We start from the raw sequence: 21,517 nt of genomic DNA, 5'->3' as shown, positions 1-21,517 counted from the left end.
TTAGGGTTTGTGCATTTGCTAAATTATTCTGTCACAAACGGAAGAATTCCATAGCCTTCCTCCTGCAACTAGATAAAAATGTACTTTCCATCTTCTTTCTGTATCAGCAGTGAAGTATTTAAAAGTCACACAACAATGTACATGGCCCTACATCAAGGATATTTGACTAGTGCACTGACGAGGTAGAGTCCATGTTAATTAGAACAGCTAAACAAAGCTGTGATTAGAAGTCACTGCTTTGTGTACAACATGGACTGTGTGAAGGCTCTATGAAGTTGACAGTTTTTGTGGAATGCTTTGGCTTTGTTCAGCTTTTAAATAAAACCAAGATGTAAACAGAAATACCGCATGGGAATTTACACATCTTTCAAGTGAGAAGATAAACATTTTTGAAGTATAATGGCAAGTTTAACTTGAGTTTCCTTTCTTTCAGCTCCTCTGTTTGACCCTAAGGTGGAAAAAGTTGAACTGACTTTCAATGCAGTGACTTTATCTTGGGATTCTTATCCCACAGATGAGTCACAGTCTGGTTTTATAAGAGGCTACCATGTTTATGTGTCACCTATACAAGAGGTCTGCAGTTTGCAAGGATCCAGAAAGCATGTTCTTCCAGGTAACTGAGCTCTGGGATTTAGAAAGTTGTGTTGTTGATATAGGTGGAAGACTTAGTGGGGTTGCTGATATTGGAGCTTCCTAGAAAGTTCACAGCAGACAGGCAAATTGGCTTGTTAGGCAAGACACAGACTTCAACACCTGCTGGTTTTGATTCCCCACTCATGCTTGAAGTGCTAATGGGTAGAAGTGGGTTGTGGCTTTATACAGATTTATAGCCCCTGTCCCATTGTCCATAGCTCCTTTTAACTCCAGTGTAAGCTCCAGAAAGGATTCTTGCATTACTCTAAGGTGGAGTCAAGTTTCTGCCTCTTGTGATCTGAGTTCTGGATGAATTTTGAAAACATCTGTTTGTGGTCTACTTGGATGAGAGTCACAGGAAGTGTGTTAGTTTTACTAGAATTTGGGGTATTTTCGAAACAGATGGGATATGATTTATTTATTTCAGAATTGGAGGACTGTGTAAATTCCGTGTTTAAATTCTTTCGTAGTGAAAGTATTTGTGGCTGTGCTCTACAGTGGAGTTCCTTCAGCAGAACTGAGCTGTGGGGTGGCACAAAGCCACATTTAATCTTTTGTGTCTGGTTGTCTTGGTCCGCACTCAAAACTGCTCCAGATGACTTTGCTCCATTATAATCTTCAGTTGTTTCCAGTATGTTCAAGGATACTTTTTTTCCCCTTTCCTCTCCTTCCAGTTGGGTCATACCCTGTGTCAGATTGTTCTGCTGATTAGATTAGTACTAGGCTAAAAAGCTTAGTTTGGACTGAAGGAGGCTTATGTACGAGGTTCTGTCAGAACTAAAGTAACCATAGAAGTACCATAATTCTGCAAGTAATCCCAGTTAGACTTTACAAGGTTTAAATCAAAGACTTCCTGCTTCCCAGTTTGTCCGAGCTAGCAGACAAGGGGTGTGACTGAGAAGGAATAAGCGAACCCTTTTCTCTCTGGGGTCTGGAAGTTGCACAATAGTGAGGCAAAATACGTTTTTTTTTAGGCAGACATTTCTTGCTTTCAATTATCTTCAACGAACTTGACCTCAGCTTAAGGGCTAAGCAATTCTGGAGAAAAAGGAAATGGCAAAACCCAAATCACTCTGTTAAAAACCTCTAAAATAAACAGTTGCGGCTTTTGGCAGCAAGTTATTAGGTGACCTGTCAGAGGATGGGCAATGCTGTGTACAGTGCAGTGAGAGGGGATGTGAGTTCAGCCCAGTGGTAATGATGAGTCAGGATGCATCATCCTTCTCAGAAGAAAGTGTGCAAATTACAGAGAAAGTGGGTTGCAACTTGTCTGTCATTTCAGTGGTCTAGTGATCTCAGTTAAGCTGATTTGTAAGAGTTTGGGGACACCTTACTGCAATCTTTCATATTTAAAGGGGGCTTATAAGAAAGATGCAGAGAGATTTTTTTACCAGAACCTATAGTGATAAGAAAAGGAGTAACAGTTTTAAACTAAATGAAGGGAGATTTAGATTATATGTAAGGAAGACATTTTATTCCTGTGGGAGTGGTGAGGCACTGGAACAGGCTGCCCAAAGAAACTGCAGATGCCCCATCCATGGCAATGTTCAAGGCCAGCCTGGACTTTGGGCAGCCTGGTCTAGTGGAAGGTGTCCTGACCCATGGCAGGGGAGCTGGAATGAGATGGTCTTTAATGTTCCTTCCAACCCAAATGATTCTGGGATGCTATCTTATCTGTTTCATTTTAGATAATTCAGTGCTATGTAAATACACAATTGAAAACCCAGAAGAAAAGAGATACACCGTGGAACACCTCTTGTCAAACACAAAATACAAACTAGCAGTTAAAGCATATACAGGTGGAGGAGAGACTCCCATTGTGAACTTCATGTACATAGATACACCATTCAACTGTGAGTATTGGCTGTGGAAAATTTGTCTTCTGGCAGAAGGATGACATGATTTCAGAGGTTAGAATCATCTTCCTTTCTCAAGGGAAAACATTTAAATCAATGCAGCTGTCACGGGGGAGTAATACGAAGTTCTGCTTGCTGCAGAACAATGTTTAGCTTTCTTAAAGAGAAGCGCGACTTAAAAGAGTTCAGTGGCAGGTTCACTCTATTATTTACTGCATGGTGGAAATATGCCAAGCCAAATGCTGCTCACCTTCTTTCCAGGCGCCTGTGTCCATTCACAAAGCAAACTTTCAGGTGTCTTTCCTCCCTGATAACTGTTCACTCTGGAGCCTATGTTTAAAGATCCAGTGGCAAACTTTCAGGCGAGGTCCATAACTGTATGCAGAGCAGACTTTCAGGAGACAGAATTCCCAGGAAAAAGAAAAAAGAAATTTTAATGGAGTAGAATAGCAGGAGGGCTGGCTTGAACTGGGTACCTGTGCAGAGGTCCAACTGAGCACAGAAAACCATAGACTTCTACATGTTTACAAACTATTCATACGATGATTCAGTCCAATAGCAATATTTCACTTTGAGGTCTTCTTGCTTCTCATTGGATCTTTTTCTCTGATTCCATATAGGCCATTGTTTTGTTCAGCTGTAGACATTGTTTATTGTCCATAACCTTGCAGATACTGTTTGGTCTGAATAAATCCTTTCTTCTCAGCGAAGTGCAAAATAAGCCTTGCAAGTGTTCAGTGTAATTTGTAGTTGCTTTTGGTAAATATGATCAGAACTTTACAGCTTAAAATTTTAGCAAATCCAGCTTACTAAGTAACATGAAGCAAAGAGAATACGGAAGATCATACAACCTTATATCTCTAAAAAATTCATTCCATTTAGTATGCATCTACTTAAGCTAAATGATTAATATTGAGCTTGAATTGGGCTCATCCATTGACCTGTGAGTAATAAAACCATTGCTATACAGCTCACTTATTTAGCAGGGAGGTCTCAAAGTGAGCTCATCCAGGCTGTCGTATTTATAGAATAAAGTGGTTGACTTGTAGTCAAATTGCACAGTAGGAAAAGTATGCACGAGACTCCCTGTGTCCACAAGTTACCGGTGTCCAGTGTGCAGTTCTGCTTCCCTGTGGATCTCCTGGAAGGAGTTCTTGGCCTGTCTGTGGCTCAGGCCCTTCCCTCCTCTGGAGCCTGGACCAAACTGCTGGTGCTTTGGCTTGAGGAGGGGTTGAGTGCATTTGCCACAGCAGCACCCACTTGAGAAAGGACCCAACTGAGAAACAAAATGTGCATACCAACATGATATTTTGATAATTTTAAGTAGCTGTGCTTTTTATTTTAGAATGAAAATAATTCTACATCCTGTTTAAATTTTATATCTTTCTGGGCAGTAGCTTATTATGTGCACATTTGCATGACTAGTGAGTCCTGTTTGCTAGGATGTATGAAGACTTGCATTAAGATTTAACTAGTTTTCTGATATGGGAAAAACTACAGACCTGTGTGCAAACAGGTGATTTCTGTATGGACTCTTGAACTTCTAATGTTGATTCGTATTCTCATCAGTCTTTAAATCCATTGCCAGTTAACCTCTTTGTATGTCAATAGGAAAGGGTTGTTGGCTTGAGCATTGTAGTTTGATAACTGGACAGATTTGATCATCAAAGCAGAAGAGGAAATCGCTTGTAGTTCTGTTCCCTTGAAAATACCTCTCAGCAGGCATGGTTGTGAAACTTAAGATCCAAATCACAGATGCCTGGTTTTGAAAAATTTCTTAGGGGTGGAGGTGGAGAGTGAGAAGTAGAAAGAGTGAAGAATTGGCTCATGCAAGGAGACTTCATGTTTTGGGCTAACCAGCAGAACAGTGTCTAAATCCTCATGGTACCTCATGGTTCTGCCTCTTGCACCTGTGTTCCAGCTCTTGTGTTCCAGCCTCCTCTTGCACAGGCACAGGCATTTGTACAACCATGCAGGGAACCAAAATGGGGGCTTAACTGACCCAGAAAAGATAAAAGGAAAACGTAACATGTGCCCATTCCCTGCTGTGGTGTGTGGTGGGGACACACAAACTCACTGGCATAGGGCAAGGGGGAAAGTGAGTGCTAACCGCTGCTCCCCATGTGCCTCAACTGTTCATGAAAAATGTAGCCCAAGGCTGCGCTTTCCAGCCAGAAAGAACTAATGAGCTTCTTGTGTCAGCATAAATCCTAGGAGAGCATGAACACTTGTGTAGTGTCTGTCTTGCTATAGTCCATCCATGTTGGAGGTACAGATGTTCTGTCAGTATCTCGTGATAAAAATTTGTCTTTGGGGACCTGAGAAAAAAACCTAAAATAAATAGTTGAGTGAGGTTATAATTGTCTTAACTTCCGGAAATTTACCCTTGTAGTTAAGATGCCAACATGAGGGCAAATTAAAAGCAATCTAGTAATAATTCTATTTTGGTAAAGGAAATCAAGGTCCAAAGATTTACAGCTGTATCCCAGAACTTCCAGCATAACTATCCTGCAATCACCAAGCACAGTGTTTTTTACTGCCGAGTTAATGGCAGGTATTCAATGTGGGTTTGATGTTAATTTTGTCCCAGAAACTCAGGCTATATTGACTTCAACAGGTTCAAAGTTGAAAACAAATTTTTAAAGTATTTTTCTTTTACAGCAAACATGCTGTACCTTCTAGTCTTGCTAGTGATAGTTCCATCACTGGTAGCAGCTATATGCCACTGGAAATTGAATTGGTAAGTTATTATAATGCATTTTTCTGTTGTAGACAGAGAATGTACCCAGCGTAATTCACAAACCACAGCTGCAGCTTGTTGCTTCCAGCCTGTTGTAAGGCCTCATTCATTTTTTTCCTTTGGCTGTCTGGCTCTGTGGATGTTGTATTTGGCTTGTGGCACTTCTGAAACACTCATCATCTGCTGCTGTTTCTGTACACATCTACATGTGGCTTCTGCTGATATTTTTTTTTTCTTTTTGATGAGAAAACGTAAAAACCTAATTTGTTTTGCTTTTGTATTTTCAGGGTGAAGGACTGCTGCTGTCCTGTAATACCTAGCCCTAACAAGAGCAAAGTGCTGTCTTTCAAAGAATTTAAGGTAAGACCACCGAAAACCTAGTATTTTTAATTTTTCCGTTTGATCAGTAAAGTATGAGAAAAATATTTTTCTTGTGTTGACTACATTTAAAACTGCAGAAATTAAAATAATTTGTCATCATTTAGTAATTCTCCTTTTCATGTTCACGTGACTCTGAGTGATCAGTGTATATTCTGCAGCCTGTTACTGCAAAAATTCAAAGCATAATTGGAGAATAAATTAAATCTTTCATACAGCAGGCAATTCTTCCAGGATTACTGCTGTTCAAAACCCAGCACCGTCTGAACACAGCAGACCAGACAATACCACATGTTGCTGCAGCCTGTGGAGTGTACCTGTCCTCTCCTCCTGCCCCACGAGCTCCTTTGCTGTGGAGCACAGTGGTGATGCACTGGCTGTCCCTTGGGAGGGTGCAGGGGCATCTGGCTGGGAGGAAGGGACCGGCAAAAGTCCTTCACCTCCTCCCGTGGGCCCTTCGACTCGGGAGCTGCTGCTGCCACCGTGCTGTCTGCAAGGGGGTTGCAAAACGAGGGTGGGTGCATGTGGGGCTGCTTTTTTTTTTTGCTGCTGGTGCGCACAGAACTCTGGCACCAGAGAGAGGAGATGTTCAACCTGACAGCCCGTGCTGCTGCCTCCCGGTTGCTAGTGGTTCAGACTGAAAACTGCACACATCAGAAACCTGGCAAAGTCTTTAGAGGGATATGGTTCCTTCTTCAAATATAGTCATGTTGAACTTACTTAAAAAAGAACTCTCTAAATAAACAGTCTTATAAATTACACATAAAATACACCTTCTATTGAATGTTCTGTACCTGTTTTCCTTCAAATTCTGTTCAGTTCTTTGAAAAATCCAGATCAAAAGAATTTATAAGACCATATTAGAAGTGCTTTAATTAATCACTTTCCTTTACTTTGGGCTTCTTTCATTGAGTAATTTTTTTTGTTTTATGCTTCTCTTGTAGATTGGTTCTGAGAAAGTATTGAAAGTAAGTGACTGCATTCCTGACATGCTAGCAGTGGACAATAAGGCTGAAACCCAGGAACTGCATCCATGGAGCCAGTTGTCTTCAGCACCAACAGAAGCGAAGACTGATCACAATTCTTCCTGGATTTATCCTAGTGAAAATGAAGAGAGAGCCTTTACACACACACCTACACCTCAGACTCACACTTGGTTTGAAAATTTTGCTTATTCTTCTCATTTTGCAGATGAATCTTGTCCCTATCAAATACCGGAGACACTAGAGACAGGCAAGGCAGAACCATCAGTAGTGTTGTACCAACCACACTACTACTTTGATATTTCTAATGAAGATGCTGCCTCAACACCCGGAGAAACACCTGGCAGAAAGACCAGTCTGAGGTATATTTCACAAACAGATGTGCACTGCCTAGGGAGAAGGCTTTGATGTACTCTTTTCCATAAAGTCCATCCAGTGTTCAGGTTACACAATGTAAATGAGAATTTCTAAAACCACAAATTCTCTTTTTGACAGAGGCTTTCACTAGCCCAGCTTCTGTTAATGCTTCAGAGCCCTTGCTTCAGGGCTAGTACTAAAAACACTGACTTTTGCAATGGAATGATGGGTGCTATGGTTTCATGACAAGTTACAGACATTTTATAAGATGTACAGCCTGTTTTGTGATCTTTATTATGTAGGAGGTTCAATCACAGCAGTTTCTCATAGTCTGATGCAAAGAACTACTATATTTTGAAGAGATTAAAAAAGTATTCAGAAATTAGAGTAGCAAAATAAACAAGCAGGTTGGTGTATTTCACTTGCATCATTCTACCTGCCTTGGTCACTCCTGGCCAGTACACAAGCACTAGGCAACATCAGAGTCTGCCTTAGCACAGCAACATTGGGAGGGCAGTGGGTTGTGTTTTCTCTTTCTCAAATGACATAAGGAATCAAGACGGAGGGGTTACCTGCATTCAGTGTGGTGCATTACTGGAAGATTAGAAGGAACTTTGCGCGGAGTGCCACTGTGTGCACCAAAATCCAACGATCTTCCTGCTTTTATTTCACCTGTCTTCTGCACTTGGTGAGTGAATGAGCATAGGAAACAGATCTTTATAGTTCAGGACCTGGTTACTGGGCTGCCGCTCCCATTTCTGGTAACTGGGGTTCCTTGCACTTCTGCCTTCACTGTCTGGAAGAATGACCCTTTGGAATCCTAAACAAAATCGTCTTAACTAAACCAAGAAATGTAGGGAGTCAAGTGGAAAATAACTTGTTCCAGCAGGACAGCTGTTTGCAGAGGTGTTACCATGGCACCATCTCTCTGCTTGTGTACATGAACTTAACATATGGCATTAACCCCTGCACTTGTGTAGCAAGCCCTGAACAGCCACGTAGGCAGGCCAGTAATTGGACGCATTTGTGAAGAACATCATATTCTGGCTGCGTAACAGCTAGATCTTCCAACAGAACTTGTGCATGTATTATAAAGGAACCCAAACAGATCACACAAACTTCCTTCAGCTAGTGATGAAAGGCATTGCTAACTGTGATTTCAAAACTCAGCCAAGACATTCCTCTTGTGACCATATTTTTTGTCTTGCAATATTTGCAGAAAGATGAATTGAGTAACATAGATTTTTATTCTAACACTCAGAATCCCCATGGTAGGTAGCTATGAATTTGGTCTTCCATTTTGATTTTTTAAAAATGTACATGGAGAAGTCTTCAGGCAGGTGAATGTGAGGTACAAACAAAGCTACAAGCACACAGATGGCTAACTGGATGGCATCCAGTCAACACACACTGTGCTGTGTTCATGTGTAGGTTGCACACAAGTTTACTTAAGTAGGAAAAAAAAAATCCAGTTGCTGTCTTTCCTTTCAGCCAGCAGAGTAATGAAACACAGCTGCTCACATGTAGCTGTACTGCAGTTTGACAGAGACCAGGGAAGTCAGAGAGGAGGCTGCTCCTATTCAATGGAGACATCCCAGAGATTTTTCCTCCCTTTACATTATTCTTCTTTGAGTTACAGTGAATTCGGAAGTTTGATACCAGTTACCTTTACAGCTTAGAATATTTCCTTCTCCAAGTGTTTCATCATGTCATATGTACTTGTGTAGTTTAAAAGCATTACTGCTGGGAAAAAAAAAAAAGCTAATAAACAAAAGAAAGCTGTTTTGCCATTACTGAAATAAAACTACCTAGTTGTGCATTTCAAAAAAAGGCCTAGTTAAAAATTTTTAATAAGTATCCTAAATCAAAAGTTACACATCTAAGGAATTTGATACAGAAGTCAGACCAAAAAGTCCCACAAAACATTGTAAGTTTCAGCACACTGCAGTTCCTTATGCCAGAGGGGGTGGTTGTGACAAATTCCAGCTTTTGAGAAAGCTGCTGACACTGGGGCTTGGCCACTGTAAGTCAGCCCAAGAACAGGGGGGGTGTTGGCTGGGGGGGTGTTGGCTAGGGGCGGGGGGGTGTTGGCTAGGGGGCATCCTGATGGTGCGATGAGACACAGTGGCCTGTTGGGAGTCCCTCCCTTGGTCTTTCCTGGGGAGATTGTGCAGTGATGAAACTTCTTTATCTGGAAGCAAGGCAACACTTCAGCAGGTCCCAGGTGCCTTGGAGAGGGGATGAGGAGTTGGGTCCTCTCCATCCACAAACCTTTCTGCTTGCTGGCCTTGATGGCGGCTGTTCCGTGAAACCACTTCTGCTTAAAAACACAACAGGATTTTCAAACAGGATAATATTTTCATGCCAAAGTGTACAGCCTGGGCACTACAACTAGAAATAAAGATTAGAAAAGTATTTTTGCATAGGTGGAGAAGCATGTATAATTTTTGTATTTTTAAGACATCTGTCTTGCATTAATGGTTGAATGAGTTCAAAACAGTAAACTTATTTTGTTTGTTTATAATATAACTTTCACAGCTGTTGCTGAAGTGCTAATACATAAACCACCACATACTGGAAAATGATTCTCAGTATCAATATGCTGAGATTTTAAAATAAAAATGGTGTACAAACTACTAGAGTCCCCTTCTATTACATAAGACACCTTACAAAGCACGTAAACTGTAATTTTGGCAAATGTTGACTTGGGAGGCTTCAGGTTGTTCTATTTAATTAGTAACTTACCAATATAAATAGGATTCCAATCCTATGCTAAGGGGTACATATGAGACCAGAACAACTATAAGAAGTTTAAGTACATTTTATTAACAATGCATCCCTTTGATAAGATTATGCTTCAGGAGGCTTTTAATGCCCATTGACAGGAACGGTACATACTATACCATAAAAAGAACAAAAAAATGAATGAAAGAAGAAGAAGAAAAAGGAAAAGAAGAAAAAAAAGAAACATACACACGAAAAAAATCAAGGTGGGCAATACCATTCTGGGACAAGCCTCTGTTTAAATTATACACAGCTCAATGCAATATTCTTATGGAAAATATATAAATACTTTTTCTTTTTATGTTACAGGTATACAATATAAATCAGATTTCAATGTCTGTTCAGTGACCTACAAACACTAGAACCTCCAAATATGTAGCAGCGTATTACTAAATAAAAAAAACACCACATGGGACAGGGAGAATAAGTCTTGAGATTTTTCCTTGATCCCCTCCCTCCTCAGAATGATTAATTTTGATAATCTCTTGTAATGCATTTTTAGGGATGCTGACAGCCCAGAACTGGAACAATTTTTCAATAAAATCTATAAAATGTCTGCCTTTTTCCCCATAAAACATTGCATCTTGTGCTAAAACACTCTATACAGGGGCAAAATGGCATGTTACACTTTTTAGCATAAATTACATGTCTCAAATAGTGTACAAAGCAACTCAAGCAAAATGTGCAATTTCCGCATGCTGTGGCATTACTGCCCATCTGTTAGAAAAAGAGTCTAAAGAAAATCCACATACTTTACTGAACATACAGATCTGTTGAAAGCAAAACTATCCAGGGAACAACAATCAAGAGTTACACAGAAACCAGGGAGCTGGGGGGTTGTAGCATGTTCCCAAAGGTCTTTTACAGTTCTCAGATTTTACTCTTGGCTAGTATACCTCTAATAAGCACATGAGACTAGAAGTGTTAGTGGGACTTGCTTTCAGCTGGCTCCGGGGAAGCTCTGAGCAAGAGAACTTGTGCACAAGCCCTGCCAGGTGAAGAGAGACCTCAGAGATGCTCCAGAGCCTGTCGAGAATTCCTCCACTGTGACTGCTCAGCCTGAGCTCTCCTTCACTTACAAGGTTGCACCAGCTTCCAGCTGTCCCAAAAGCCAAATACCAAGACCAGGACACAGGCTGAGACGAGGCAACAACTGTTTCATCTCTCACTAGGCTTCAATTTTTACCCATTTCTTGAATAGCTACCTTTCTCTTTGGGCACCTGGTAAAGGTGCTGTAGGTTTTTTCAGTCTCTCACTGCAAATTACAACTCACTTGTTCAAGACCACTAGATAGGTTTCAAAATAAAATGACAAAAAGAGGAGTGAGATTCTCACTGCTGCCTTTTTAGAAATATTTATAAGGGCATCTTACCTCTGTATGCCAAGGCACTGTACCCTAAATGACCATATACTTTGGGACTCCATTGTGTCTTGGGAAAACACAATAAAACCTAATGAGAGTGCATTTAGGGTACATATGTCAGGTCAAATAAGAACTGTCAGACAAGGAAAAGTGACTGTTCTAAACACAACACGTCAAAGACCCAACATTCAAATTAGGCATCTCAGAGCCTCACCATCTCCAGCTCCAAGCCATGTCCAAGACAGCTGGGAGCATTCAGCACCTCTGATCTCAGGCAGCTGAAAAGGCTCCTCTCTCCAGGACACTGACAGCTCCCAGCTTTGTCCTCCTCCTCCCCACTCCATGGAGAAACACAGGGCCCCAAAGAAGCGACCGGGAGCCCTCTGGCTGGTGCTCTACTCTTTGGAATGGGCTCTGCCATTCCACCAACTGTGAAACCAGCCTAAGAACACCAAACAGCTGCTCTACTAGACTAAACACAGTTGGTTTCACAGCCAGCCTCTCCTTCCCACAAAGGCTCTCTCCTCACAGCTGCGTATTTTGTGTAAGCACACTGAATCACTCAGGAGTTTTCTTTGCCACAGCAACCACAGTGTATTTGTATATAGTGTAAGCGAACGCTGTATGCTTTGTCATTTAGCTTTACCATTTATTTGACAGTATCACCAATCATTTGGATTGCAAAAATACAAAGCGGGTGGTCTGTCAGCTTCCCTTGCAAACCCTTCTAGCTAAAGTGGAAAGAATCTTTATTCAGGTTAATATAAACACAATTTTTATTTACTACTGTTTTCTTTTGAAGTCTTATCCTGAAGCCAACAAAACTCCAAAACAAGAACTTTGAAAGGGATCTTTTCAAAAAGAAATTTATAGAATTAGACATTCACAGTTTATAACTAGGCCAATATCAACTTCCTTCAATAACAGCATCCCTTCATTTGTCAATTAAAATGAAAGTCATGTGAGCTTAACGTGTAAATATGTAAATTAATTCTAGAAATGTTGTATGTTATGTACAGTACAGACTTTACATCCTTGACACATACTTGTTGAAATCTACTGACACTCATACACTTTCAGAAGAAAAATAATGTTTTGTAACTGAATTTGCAGCCATAATTTGTACATCAAGTTTCTGCTGCCACGGATCCCCAAACAAGCGAGTGCTTCAGAACACAGAAGCATTCTTTCAAAAGTATATTGACACTGCTTTTGCTTACCCTTTTATAATCAGAGGCCTTCTTATGGTTCTTTCTACATTAAGTGCTATCGGTTAAGCAGGTAACAAATAAACAAAGGGTTTTTTTTAAATACAGGTGACAAAACTTGTTTATTTTGCTTTAACTGCAGAAAATAACATGGAGTTGTTTGATATAACCCCATCTACTTATTCAAACAAATCTTATACTCCAGCCTAACTGAGGTAGTGTTTGAAACTACTGTATAAGATACGCTATCCCCATTTTTGGGAAAACTACATTATTTCCTTTGGAGTTTATACCACTATTTGGTCTACTGTGATTGACATTTTGGTTTAGAGAACATTTATTTCTTATGACCAGAGAAGTCCAATAGTTATTGGTGTGGTATGTTTTCAGAGCATTTCAAATATGTCTCAACACACAGATATATTACTTGTGTCACTGACCACAGAAGAGTTGAATCAGTTTCTTTTTGCTCCTCCTTTCAGTGGGAACTCACGAAAAGATAATCTTGGGAAACTAAAATCTGACTACAAGCAGCAACTTACAATCTGCTTTACCAGAACCTGGTGGTATGCAGTGCACATAAGAACTCAGTGAAGTGATAGCTGCAAAGCAGTGCTTATGTGGCAAGATTAAACTTTCAATAAGAACAAATAAATTCTACATTTCACTAGGAATCGTGTTTTACTGTTCACAGGACTACTTATTGAAATCCCCATTAGCGTAGCTAGTAAGAACAGAATTACGAGCATAAGGATAAATTTCACTTATCTTCACTTAAGTATTAATCTCACAATTATAAAAAATGGTAGAAGTGAATGGATAAAAATACGTTCTACTTAGTACAGTCCAGCTGAATTATTCACCTATATCAAAATCAAAGGGTAACCCCTTCTATTACAGGCATTCTAACAAAGGTGGCCATGCTACTGTATATACACATTTGCATATATTTATATTACCTTTGTAGAAAGGCTTCTGAATCTTTAGCTCCATTATGAAAGTGACAGGGATTCTTGCCTTTATTTTTTTTTTGAGTTTGCACTCATTAATTTCAAAACCTCACTAGTAATGTGATAGAAGCAACTATTTCAGTCATTAACAGTCACTGTATCATTTAACTTTTGCAACAAGTCTTAAACACCAATATAAAATTATAAGTACTGCTGCTCCAAAATTTGGTACTTAAGGCTTTTCACTACAAATATTAGTACTATGATGCTTGATCACTCATCCACTGAAAATTCAAATAAACCTTTGTTTTTATAAAAGGCTGTTTCTATGGAACTTGGAAAACACTCATATTATTTCTTCTCACAAAAGCTGCAATGATTAAATGTCTTTAGGTTTAGTTTATACAATATTAATTTATCTGATACAAATCATGCTTTTTAAAGGATTTTAGTTAAGAGTAAGACCAACACTTGTAATATGAGCATGAGTGTAGAAACTGCAAACACATGCATATAATTCAGGGAAAACTATCTGATTTCAGCATTTTAAGTTTAAATTATTTGTTATTTTTAAAATCAAACTGTAGTGAAAATCCTTAACTGCTTCAGGTAAGATACACGTACATAAATGTAATGAAATTGGAGAGACTGCTAATAAAATGACTTACAACTATAGCAATACTAAAATAACTTAAAGGAAACCTCAGATTGACAGAGGCTTTTCTTTCTGTCTGAAGTTACAAACCCCCAAGTAGTGTTATAAACAGTACAAAACCCAACAGAGAAGGGTTGACATTAATCCCCTTGGTGTCCGCAATTACAGTGCGGCTCCCCATTGCTGGCAACAGAACGCACCCTCATCTCCCCTATTCCTGGTATCCAGGGGTTAAAAAACAAGGCATCGTTCTGCTTCTCTGCAACAGAGTTGGAAGTCAATCAAAGAAGATGTCTCTGCACATTGTCTTATTTTTTTTTTAATTTATGGTAGAAAATGAAATGAAGACTTGTGGAGGTGTTCAGTGCTCGGCTCTTGCATATACTGGTAATTACTATTATTAAAACTATGGTAATGTTTAATAAATCCCCAAAGGGCTCAAAAGACAGGGTAATTGGTTGAGGAAGGAAAAGTTTCGGTTCAGTCTTCAGGTACCAGTAGCTTCTGGAATGGTCTGGAAGATGATGCTCCAAGCTTTTTATCCAGTCAGAGGTTGTCTGAAGATTTCAGAAAGTCTATATGCAACACACGGCACGAGACAGAGGTCAGGACTCAGCTGATGTATCGATTACTGGCTGTTTTGTGGGTGTTGCTAAAATAGCCTCTGCTTCTTCATGCATCTAAAAGAAAAAGACACATTAAATATTAACGTCAGAGATTTTGCTGGAGAGTCATGATAAAGTGGTTTGCTTTAGGACATATCTGAAAATATCTTTTATTCAGAACAAGAAACCTGCACCCAGCTGGCACATTTCGGTGCATCCAAGGCATCTGAACCCTGCACTTACTTGTAAGAACTGTACATCTTGGAATAGCTCCTGAATGAACCTTCTAGATGGAAGTCGAAATGTACAATGTGCTAACAAGTAGGACACCTCAGAGTAAAGGCAAATGTCATCAAATGCTTGGGGATATTTCTCCTTAATTCTGAAAAACGGAAAAGGAAAAAAAGCCCAAAATTTTATAAGTCTTGAAGAGATTTCCATAATTTTAAAAACTGCTCTGTTAGATTTTGATTGTCATCATTAACAGATTAGAAGTATTTAGTAACAGGCATTATTAATTCTGGATCTGACAAAGCAAGAAAATCAGAACAGACAGTATTATTTTGTTCCAAACTTGAAGAAATCTATATTAATGAGATGAAACAGAACATATAATTTGAAAGTTGTACAGAATCACTGAGACTACCTAGTCTTAAAATAATAAATGTACAAAGAAAACAGTATAGCAAAGAATTGGCATCCACATGTACAATAGTAATAAAAAATATGGAAAAGCTAAGTTAATTAGCTGTAAGCATTTTTAACACTAAAATGAGCATTTCTGCATTTTCTTTGAGCAGTTGCATAACAGTTTCAACTGGCACTAGCCCAGAAATATTCAGGTTTTATTACAATATATGATCTGTCAGTTTATATTCCTATATTTTTAACAATTTTTTCTATAAATTAATTCCAGTAGTTGTATGCTTACTCAAATTTGTGTTACTCAAGAAGGTACTTTCACTTCGTTATTCTGCTTATCTGATATATACTTATTTGACAAATATAACTGAAAATAATTGTTTATTTTTTTAAAGAGGAATGATATACAGGGTATGTAATGAAATATCACTACAGTTGAATTACTGATTTTAAAAGGACTGAGGAAGAGTAAGAAATTAAAGACAGAGCAAAAAAATTAAAAATAAAATTCCTTGCTTAGCTTTTACATTATATTCAGTTATTCCCAGTAACCCACAATCACATCTGCTTGACAATTTTGTGAGAAGTCAGAAATAAGTTTAATCACTATCAGAGATCTTAGACACTACACAAAACTAAATGTCTAAAATGTATTTAACTTACGTCAGGAGTCCAGTTTCATGGCCTTTAGTTCCTACTGAACTACTCAAATTGATAACTAAACGTAAGACTTCTTTCCGCAGAAGTATTCTGCACACTGGTGTGTCATCTGGGATTGATTTTACCCCTGGGAAAAACAAACAGTGTGGAGTTTAAACAGAATAGTCTTTGATCACGGTAATCTTATTCCATGTAAGTTTGTTTTAGCATTCCATAAACACACAGACACACACATTTACGTATGTATTCTGAACTACCAATAAGTATTTCCATTGAAATTAAAACTTAAAAAATTAGTTTTCAGTAATTTTAACAAGGAAATATTTTAAAAAGGTAAGCTACCATTTAATAAATGGAAAAATATGCGAGATTCAACTACAGTGCTGTCTCTACCACTAAATCATGTCGCAAACTGAGTGATTACCTATTCCATTTCCAGATGCTTCATAAGAATTTATGATAATTCAAAATGTAAAATACAAGCCTAGAAAATGTCTTTTTCCTTATAGAAATTGTATTTTATTTTATTTTGAAAAGAGGCAATCAATTTGCTTATAATGACAGACACAGAGGTATTTAATAACCTGTGGAAATGCCTTATAGCAAAATGAGAAGAGTTTAAAAGTATATTCTCCCATTTGTGATAACCCTGGACAACACAACTGCCTTCCTGTATACTGATTAAATCATCCAAAGGCAGATTTTTTTTTTTTTAATAATAATGGAAATGAGCATTACTTTGTTTCAGTACGTATAAATAAAATATTATTTTTCCACAATAGCTAAAAAAAATACTTTAAGAGTTATAGTCTCTACTAATCATAAGGCTTTCAAACTTACCTAATACAAGCTCTGTACTCTTGGTGCTGCCAGCTGAACCATGGGATACTGCATCACTACAGCCTGAAATTCCAGAAAATTTGGAGGAATGCACATCTAAGTGATTGTGTATGGTCTGCCCACACCAGTCAGTATATGGAATGTCTGAAAAATCTGACATAAATAAGATGATGCATCTTTATTATTCACACTTTTCCTCACTTTAAATGCTTTTCTTATTTTTCAACAATCCTAAGCACGCAAGACACCGATGCACGACGTACTGTGAATATACACCAGCTGGAAACTAGATGTTGGATTTTAGACAAATCATACTCAAAATGTATAAAAATGATTTTTTAAAAAAATCTTAAAATATTTGAATGAAAGTAATCATCTCCTTTTGACATCGACAGAAGTCTAAAAACTGTAATAACACATAGAGCTCTTATTGATATGTCTGTGCTCTATTGCACATAACATGATAAAGATGCTCTTGCATACCCGTAACTTTTTTGATCATACAGTTATCACAGGTGTCATAAAAAGGGCTCTGGCTTCGTCAGTGGAAAGACATGGCAAGTAAAGATTCTTCTGCGGGGTTTCACTATCCATGGACTTCAGCATTTAGATGATGAATATAAAATTGAAAGTTAATTGTTGTGCAGTCAACAGAACCATGGAAAACATGGGTCTGAAGGGACTTGTGGAGACCACCTAGTTCAACCAATGGCTGAGAACAGCTGACTCTCAAAGTGAGATCAGGTCACACTGCAAAGAGTTCCCCTTACCTTCAAGGGGAATTTCTATTCCTACAGAATGTGTTTGTGGTCTCCCTTCCCCTGGTTGTGTGCTCTGCTGCACCTGTAACCTCTTTATGGTACTGGAAGGGTACAACTGTGATTTTGTTTGCCATCCATCTCTTCTCGATACCAAACTCAAGTTCCAACTCAGCTCTTCGGGCTGTTCCTTACATTTTGTACATCATCCCCCTTGCCAACAGTACTCTTTATGTGTTACTAACTGAATGTGCAACACCGTTGTAAAACGATGACAATTCCTACTAAGCATCCATGACTGGATTATCTTGTTATTACAGACATTGCAAAAAGGCATGTAACGGCAAGCTCTGTAGAGGTTAGAAAAAAGTAATTCTGAGTCTGATCTGAATCTCAAAATACGAAGAAAAGTGACCAAAACCCAGAAATTACTGCTCAACTTCAGACTCCTCAGATCTCCTTTCTTTTGCTTCATGTTACAGATTTGCTTTGAAGTCAGACTTTTCATTAGTTTGCCAGCACGTAACAGTTTTCAGGACATAGACTTCAGGTACTAACTATGGCTTCAGATTTTATATTTTGATAAGCTCTAAGGAAGATTTAAAAAAACAAAACAAAACAAACCCACAACGTTTGCACATAGACATACTAACACCAGCAGAAATTGAAAAGCTGGAAATGACCGTAGAAATACCACTGCTTGCACAGTGAGCTTATCATGGAGAATTAACTTCAAGGTCAGTAATTTCAAAGTCAGTAAGAAAAAAGAACAACCTTACAGATTCATCAATTTTAAAAAATTAACAAAAGCCATTATTTTAATTTAGTTCTATCACACGTCCCCACACTAACCTGTACGACTATATGAAGAGTTCACTTTGTTGTTAGGCTGATATCCCAGTATTTGAATACAGACACAGTAAAGGCAGTTCTCATCTGTGTGCTCCTGTAGCCCCGTATCCTCTGTATCTTCTAAAAACTGAGAGGCATCCGAACGGCTGGTATTCATTATTTCTGTGAGACTGATCTGCTGTCGGAGCATCTGGAAAGGGCTTTTGACAACATCACTTGTACCTGATGGAAGACCTGAGGATAAGCAATCAGACATCAGAAAAAGACAAACCATGCAACCAATATTATTTCAATTACATTTTCCCTCTTAAGCCTTTTAAGGCTGGGGAGGGTATGTATGGGAAGATCTAGAAACTTTTTTTTTGAGTGGTTAACCTCCCATTTGCAAAATAGACATCACATTTTAGTCTTGGCTTACCCTATGTAGCAAAACATTACAAAGGACAGAATTCAACTTCTAAAGCTGTACACACATACTGTAAGAAGATAGGTGGTAAATCCTGACATGATATCAATACCCGTGTAACACTAACATGTTACCAATTTTCATAATATCAAACAAGATTAGTACAACAACATAACAAATGTTTAAATGACATGTGCACCAATGAACACAAACACAATTTAAAAAAACCATGACTTCGTGCCTGTAATAAGAGTAAACTAGACTCAACAATGCAGAAACAAGCCAAAGACACTTTAGTGACATGGTCTTTCCTGCGTCGAAAATACCAACAAATACAATTTTTGACAAGAGTTACTTTATGCTAAAACGTAGCAAACTACAGAAACACACTTTCAGGAAAATCAACTTTATATATTACACTGATAAAAGGAAAAAAAAAAAATCAGTAAGGTGTGTCTTTTTGGATGTAAAAAGTGCTTGTAAAAAAGTTCCAATTAACCAGCAGGCAAGACAACAGCTATCCTACACTACTTTAGGACCAGTTTCAATGCATCTTTTCCAGTTGTCCTACTGAAAAGACACACATTGACATCCTACAGGTTTCTGACTACTCTGGAGTAAAAAAGAAAGTACATTCCAGAAAACGCCAGGCATTACAGAGCACCTGCAACTCTCTTGTATCATGTGTCGTCACCTCTGCTGATCAACTGTCATGGCAACATCATAGAAAGACAAAATTTACTTTCTGAAATATACACCTAACACCTTTATTGGTTCCTATAAATTCACATGTAATTGAAGGAAAGTAAAAATGTAACAGCTCAATAATCAATTAGCATTAGCTCATACTATAATCGAAGATGTGTAGACTTTCCCCCACTGCTTATTAGCACAAGATTAAGCTTATTTTGTTTTGAAGTAACATCACATTATCTCAAACTAAATAGAAGAGGGAAGTAGTGACCTGCTAGCCTGAATCCAGAACATAGCTCTCAAAACTTAACAGCTAAAAATAACCCTTTCTGTAAAAAAAGAAAAAATAGAAAAAAAAAAAATCAAAGAAACCAAGACACCACCCAATGTCCAAATAAATAACAGAAAGGTACACAAGAAGAACAAAACCAGTACCTCCTGCATCAGGTGCAAAGACCCTGGTTCCACGGTCATCAAATGGAGGTGAAGTTTTCTTCTGGAAATATGGAGTTTCCTTTACCTGGATAATTCAAGTGAAAATTAAGAGTAGCACAGGTGGTAACTACACACTAAGGAAAAATAGATTTTATGATGAAATAAAGCGTTGTCCATTTTTCACTTCAGGAAAAAGATCTAATTAGAGGAGGAAATGAAGAATGGCTCGTGAGTAGTAAAGAAAAGTGAGAAAAAACATACATTTGTAAATGAATATTTATTATGGAAGGCTGATGAAAAGTCAGTAAATGTTAAAACAGTGGCGATAGGCTGTAAGGAAACCAGTGACCCAGAAGTGACTTTTAATGATCTGTCCATATCACTATACACTACTGAAGATCTCTGGAGAACAGTGCAAAAACACACAGGACATCTAAAATGTTGTCTGTAAGAAGCTGTAAAGTGAAGACATGCCACAACTCTACAAAAAAGAGGTGAGAGAGAATATATGAGGCAACACAGATATGCCACAAGGACCATGAAGAAAGAAAAATTAGCCATTTCATAAAGGTGGAATAGCAGTAGGTATGACAGCAAATCTTGCCTTTGCTCCAGCTTTAGTAATTTTTTGAGATTAATTAAGAAAGTACTTTAGGTTTGAAAGGCAAAAACTAAGTAAACTAAAGATAAGGAAGCCCACCAAATTACCTTTAACACAGACCATGTCCTGTTTTTGATAATTAAGTAACAGAATATCAAACCCTGTGATGCATCAGTGTGTTTAAACCAAGTAGAAAGAGGAAGGCAATTGATAAGACACTTAAAAGAAAATAATTTGTTTTAACTTCAATACATATATCTGTGAGGTTAAGTAAAGACAATATAATTTAATACTATGATTATATACATACAAATAAAGTAGTATTTTATTAACATCACAGTAGCAGGAAGTTAACTGTGTGACTATGCACATCATTTATAATTGACAAATGAACATATTAATTAGTTGCCTAAAGAAGTATTAAAAAATGTCCACAGACTGCACTAATTTTAGTGTAAAAGCTAGCTGTCAACTAAAAATCTTACAACGGCATGTTTATGCTACCATTGTTTAACACTCTACTAACCTAGTTTGTATCACTATTTGCCTAATAGTACAAAACAGACTAGCGATTTTCTGTAAATAGGGTTAGATTCTGTGCAAAAAGAAACTCTTGTTCTCCAAAATGCATTCAAATAAACCCTATGCATTTTTCCTCTTTTCTCTCCATCTCATCTCTTCCAGTGAAAATGCAACAGCTGACTATCCATCAGTATGAAAATGGAAATGAACCCAGAAGGTTATCACATACATACCTGAAATATTTCATTGATATCCACTGGAAGAGCAAGGCCAATGTAATCATCAGAGCTACCATATGTAGCATTAGAAACCATGGAGCGAACAGAAGAGGAACGCTGAAGTGTGTTTTGGTTAATAGGACTTAATAAATCTTCTTTATCTAATGAAGCGTAGCTTAAAGCTTTCATGAACCTGTAATATTGAAATAATAAATCACAATCTTGGTATGTCTCTCATTCTGAAACATTAAAAGAAAGAAGGATTGCTGACACAAAGACTATCCTCATCATCCCACTGTAGTATCCAGAGCTTGTTACTCTATGAAATTACAACTACAGGCTCATTGCTTTTTTCTGTCTCATACTACAATTCACAG

The 21,517-nt window shown here is 38.1% G+C and overlaps 2 protein-coding genes across 8 annotated transcripts in view; one reads left to right on the top strand and one right to left on the bottom strand.

Annotated features, from left to right (window-relative positions):
- Window positions 1–8,986, top strand: part of OSMR (oncostatin M receptor) — a 33,738-nt gene extending 24,752 nt beyond the window's left edge. For all 6 annotated transcript variants that reach the window (XM_065861718.2, XM_071802617.1, XM_065861721.2 and 3 more), the window contains 5 exons: window positions 434–613; window positions 2,322–2,486; window positions 5,151–5,229; window positions 5,517–5,589; window positions 6,552–8,986. In XM_065861718.2, the coding sequence (XP_065717790.1) occupies window positions 434–613; window positions 2,322–2,486; window positions 5,151–5,229; window positions 5,517–5,589; window positions 6,552–6,998 (944 nt within the window). In that variant the 3' untranslated portion in view covers window positions 6,999–8,986. The remainder of the gene's footprint in view (window positions 1–433; window positions 614–2,321; window positions 2,487–5,150; window positions 5,230–5,516; window positions 5,590–6,551) is intronic.
- Window positions 8,987–9,752: 766 nt separating this feature from the next.
- Window positions 9,753–21,517, bottom strand: part of RICTOR (RPTOR independent companion of MTOR complex 2) — an 85,947-nt gene continuing 74,182 nt past the window's right edge. Inside the window, exons 32-38 of one of the 2 annotated variants that reach the window (XM_065860422.2) lie at window positions 21,156–21,333; window positions 19,800–19,884; window positions 18,266–18,499; window positions 16,656–16,808; window positions 15,819–15,942; window positions 14,757–14,895; window positions 9,753–14,588 (exon numbers count right to left, since the gene is read on the bottom strand). In XM_065860422.2, coding sequence (XP_065716494.1) covers window positions 14,514–14,588; window positions 14,757–14,895; window positions 15,819–15,942; window positions 16,656–16,808; window positions 18,266–18,499; window positions 19,800–19,884; window positions 21,156–21,333 — 988 coding nt within the window. In that variant the 3' untranslated portion in view covers window positions 9,753–14,513. The remainder of the gene's footprint in view (window positions 14,589–14,756; window positions 14,896–15,818; window positions 15,943–16,655; window positions 16,809–18,265; window positions 18,500–19,799; window positions 19,885–21,155; window positions 21,334–21,517) is intronic. The other variant, XM_071802616.1, reaches the window with a different exon arrangement.

The sequence above is a fragment of the Patagioenas fasciata genome, chromosome Z (assembly GCF_037038585.1).
Source record: "Patagioenas fasciata isolate bPatFas1 chromosome Z, bPatFas1.hap1, whole genome shotgun sequence".
NCBI classification, from domain to species: Eukaryota; Metazoa; Chordata; class Aves; order Columbiformes; family Columbidae; genus Patagioenas; species Patagioenas fasciata.
The sequence above is the reverse complement of the archived record's forward strand: the minus strand, read 5'-3'. Positions and strand labels throughout refer to the sequence as shown.